The 3,919-nt window shown below is 37.0% G+C and overlaps 1 protein-coding gene across 1 annotated transcript; it reads right to left on the reverse strand.

Moving 5' to 3' along the window:
- Positions 1–476: 476 nt before the first annotated feature.
- Positions 477–2,618, reverse strand: tnfa (tumor necrosis factor a (TNF superfamily, member 2)). Its single transcript, XM_057354997.1, has 4 exons — positions 2,354–2,618; positions 2,216–2,243; positions 2,050–2,121; positions 477–1,301 (listed from the first exon to the last, which is right to left on the reverse strand). The coding sequence occupies exons 1-4, from the start codon at positions 2,507–2,509 to the stop codon at positions 856–858; spliced, it is 702 nt and encodes a 233-aa protein (XP_057210980.1). The 5' UTR covers positions 2,510–2,618; the 3' UTR covers positions 477–855.
- Between the last annotated feature and the right edge of the window lie 1,301 nt (positions 2,619–3,919).

Genomic DNA, 3,919 nt, shown 5'->3' on the forward strand with positions numbered 1-3,919 from the left:
CTTGAATATTGAACATTTGAAATTTAACACAATTGCTTTTTTTTAAGGCAGAGTTTTATAGGCATGCATTTTCAAACAACATATTTTTTGCTCTGAATTCTTAGATTGCAAATATCCAGTTTTTTTTAATACAGCCTCACGTTTTCAAGATGAAGAAGAAATTCGGAACATCAAATTCAATTTTCTAAAATTCAAAACGCAGAAATTCGTTTTTATCCAAAGCGACTTGCATTGCATTACACTACACATTTGCTTCTGAGTATGTGCAATCCCTGGGATCGAACCCATGACCTTGGCGTTGCTAGCACCGTGCTCTAACCACTCATTTGTGAAACATGGGTGAATCTTTTCAAACCAAACAAGGAACTTGCAAGGAATGTGGTCAATTTTGAGTGCATGTTAAAGAAAAAATGAAGTTTGCAGTGAAGTTGCATTAAAAACTTTTATTAAATTTCCTTACAGTAGCAGTGCATGCTTCAACATTATTTAAATATGAATGAAAATAAATAAATAAATAGTTCAATAAATAAATACATGTATTATTATTAAATAAACATCAATTCAATAATAAAATACGTATGCATAAAAACTAGATCTATTGTATTGCATTAATTCAGAATTCAAATGCCCAAATATATATTTTTCCCCGATAAAATGAGCATATTTCTGGATTCCTCAGATGCGTGACGATAGACCCATGAGTTTCATAGCGTTAGTTTTTGACCTGTGTTTTAATGTAAGACATATAGGTCAGTCCAAGGTCATTTTTCACGTTATGGAACGCATTACAATTTGCCGTCCTCCTTTCAGTATTTCTTTGACTTGCTTCTATTTCTTCTGAAGTTTGGTTACTTTTCACAGCGCAAATGCCCCAAAGAAGTTTTTCCCCTGCTCTTCTTCGACTTCTGTAAACTTGCTGGGGGGGGACGTCACAGTAAACAATCTGTCTCCAGCATTCATTCGAAAAGCTGCACCAAAGTAAATTGTGCTGTACCACGACTGTTCACTGTCGGGCACCTGAACACACGCGGAACGCAGAGCGCTGAAGAGCGGTTTGGAGTCAGCCTTCGAATCAGAATATGAATCAGAATAGCGCATCACTTCATGGCTCACATGTACAATCTCCTGGACCTCTTCAGGATTCGACTTGCAGGTGACGCGAAAAGACACCTGACTGTAGATGAAGTATATTCCATCATTGGGAATGATGATTTCATTTTTCACTAATTTCAGGCCACCTTGAAAGAACGCCTGATCCTGGTTGTCTTTCCACTCGAGGGAGATTCCTTTAAAATCTCCTGCTGAAGGAAAATTCAGAAAACACGGTCAACATGAATACCAACTCAAGGTGTACAATACAAGTCAGATATGTTTTTTACCACGTGCCCTATACAGCTTTAAATAAAACTTATTCGAGATTATAACCTGACACATCACACAAGGGTTAAGTGTGGTTTTAGCGTCCAAATAGATTATGGGGTCCAGCTACTGTTTGATTAGCAGTTTTCATTCATCTAGTAACTAGTAACTCTAGTAATTCTACATTTCTTAAATCTGTAAAAGCTCTACACTGAAAGTTCTACATTAAATTTTTTTAAGACTTGTGACTTTTAAACATATTTGCCTTGTGTCATGTTACATTTCAATTGAAAATGTTTTTTTTTTCAAATGAGACAAAACAGAATAAATATTAAATAAAAAGAATAATTATACTAAACAAGTATTTGAAATAATATATTAATTCATGAAAAATAAACATTTATTTTCATTTTTGATGTGTGTAAAAAAGGTTTTTGTCTGTCTTTTAAGATGAAAATGTGTGCAACATATTATTCAACCAGAGGGATATCAAGCATATTATAATCCATCTGATCAGTTACTTTATATCAATTATTACATCTGGTCAGTTGCTTCTCTAAACACGTGGCTTATAGGAGTGGTCAACTGGTCATACAGTTTAGTGGTTTTAGCCTGGTGCACCTTCTCTCTTTATCTTTAAGACCGTTCCAATGCCTTTTACCGTGTATGAGTAACATGTTTTAGACTTACCTGTTAAATGTATGGCATCCTTTACCGTGTTATTTGCATTCTGTGGAACTGCTCTCAACATATGCCTCAGATCTGATGGGGAAAGACAAAGACAATTTTTGTAAGATGACTTCTGTTTCACATCGAACAGAGCAAAGAGGATCTGAAACTGCTGGTTTTAACTCACTGCTTCCGTCATCCTGACTGTCCGGAGACTAGAGAGAAAAAGCAAACAATTACACAACTAATCATTTACTCCTAATGCAGAAATATATGTGTGAAATCCAACTGTCGTTGTGTTGCTTGAGGAACCGTGAAGCTTTACCTTGTTGAACGTGAAGCAGACTGCAGCGGCGGCACAAAGGGCCACAGCCAGGAGAGCACCACACATCCTCCAGATGCCCGACTTTGAAGATCCAGATCTCCTCACCTGTGGTAAGAGCTGTTCGATATCTAACAGTACCTCACTTTCGTGTCCCATCACTTTTCTTCTGTGTTGTAGTCCTTCAAAAGATCTGTTTAAACTTGTAAATAAAATGTTGGCTAAGTATTATGTCAGTAAGACCCTCTTATGTATCCTCAACGCAGATCTCTTTGGTAGGTTGGTCTGCAATAACTGGCCCTTCATTGCAACATTTGCTCTTTTTAAAGCAGAAAACGCCGCTGTGAGACAAGCGGAAACTCCAGTGATGTCAGTGAAGAAAATATGAGTATGAGAGGGAGATAACCCTAAACCATAAAACACACAACCACCCACACGCTCACGCTCACGCTCACACCCACACCCACACAAACAATCTATCTATCTATCTATCTATCTATCTATCTATCTATCTATCTATCTATCTATCTATCTATCTATCTATCTATCTATCTATCTATCCATCCATCCATCCATCCATCCATCCATCCATCCATCCATCCATCCATCCATCCATCCATCCATCCATCCATCCATCCATCCATCCCTCCCTCCCTCCCTCCCTCCCTCCCTCCCTCCCTCTCTCTCTCTCTCTCTCTCTCTCTCTCTCTCTCTATCTATCTCTATCTAAATACCATTTCCTCTTTTATGAAATGATTCAGCGTGCACAATATAAAGGTGCATTTGACATTTTTTAAAGCGTCGACAGCACAGACCTGTGCCAACAGGAGAACTATTTCTATCCACTTATCTACAGTACAATCTTTCCATACTTGCAACATAATTGTTTTGTTTTGTCCTTGTGTGATCTAATAGCACATACTGTGGTATCTCTGTATTCACTTCTCTTCAATGCCCGTATAACAGAATACCAACAGAAACTGTTTTAGAGACAATGCCAACCATTGTTTTGTACTGTGGCCATCTCCTAACACACCTGACTACACACTATTGTATTTGAACAATTGTCTTATGTTTATTTTTTATTTCTTCGGGGTAATATCAAAAGTTTTGAGTCCAAATTTATAAATAAAGCTGAGAACTCCACTAAGTCTCCTAAATATTTTCAACAATTAAATAAAATCTGAAACTCCAAACAAAGCAAAACAAAAACAAATACATATAATAAAAACAGACAATTTTGTGGCCATTACATTTTTATCATGTTTGGTCAAATTTGACATTTTTGGCTCGAACGGGACATGCGGTCAAACATGGTGGTGGAGGTGTATTGAATCGGGGGGTTTTAAAGGCAGGGAAAATTTGAGACTAGTTCCAGGTGAAAGAAATATTGAACCAACATACACTGAAAAAAATTTGGAGTGAAGTTTACTTGAAAAAAGCTAGGCAAGGTTTTCCACTCAGGAAATGTTAGTAAATTGATCAGAACTGTCCAAGTAAATGCTAAACCCACGTATAAGTAGTTTTTACTAGAAATTCCCAAGTATGGGGTCAAGTAAATTTTACTCA

The sequence above is a fragment of the Triplophysa rosa genome, linkage group LG16 (genome assembly GCF_024868665.1).
Source record: "Triplophysa rosa linkage group LG16, Trosa_1v2, whole genome shotgun sequence".
NCBI classification, from domain to species: Eukaryota; Metazoa; Chordata; class Actinopteri; order Cypriniformes; family Nemacheilidae; genus Triplophysa; species Triplophysa rosa.

Coding starts and splice junctions, on each gene's coding strand:
- tnfa (XM_057354997.1), bottom strand. CDS start 2,509: ATGGGACACGAAAGTGAGGTACTGTTAGATATCGAACAGCTCTTACCA. Junction 2,244..2,353: donor TCTGCTTCACGTTCAACAAG/GTAAAGCTTCAC, acceptor TTTTCTCTCTAG/TCTCCGGACAGTCAGGATGA. Junction 2,122..2,215: donor CAGTCAGGATGACGGAAGCA/GTGAGTTAAAAC, acceptor TTTCCCCATCAG/ATCTGAGGCATATGTTGAGA.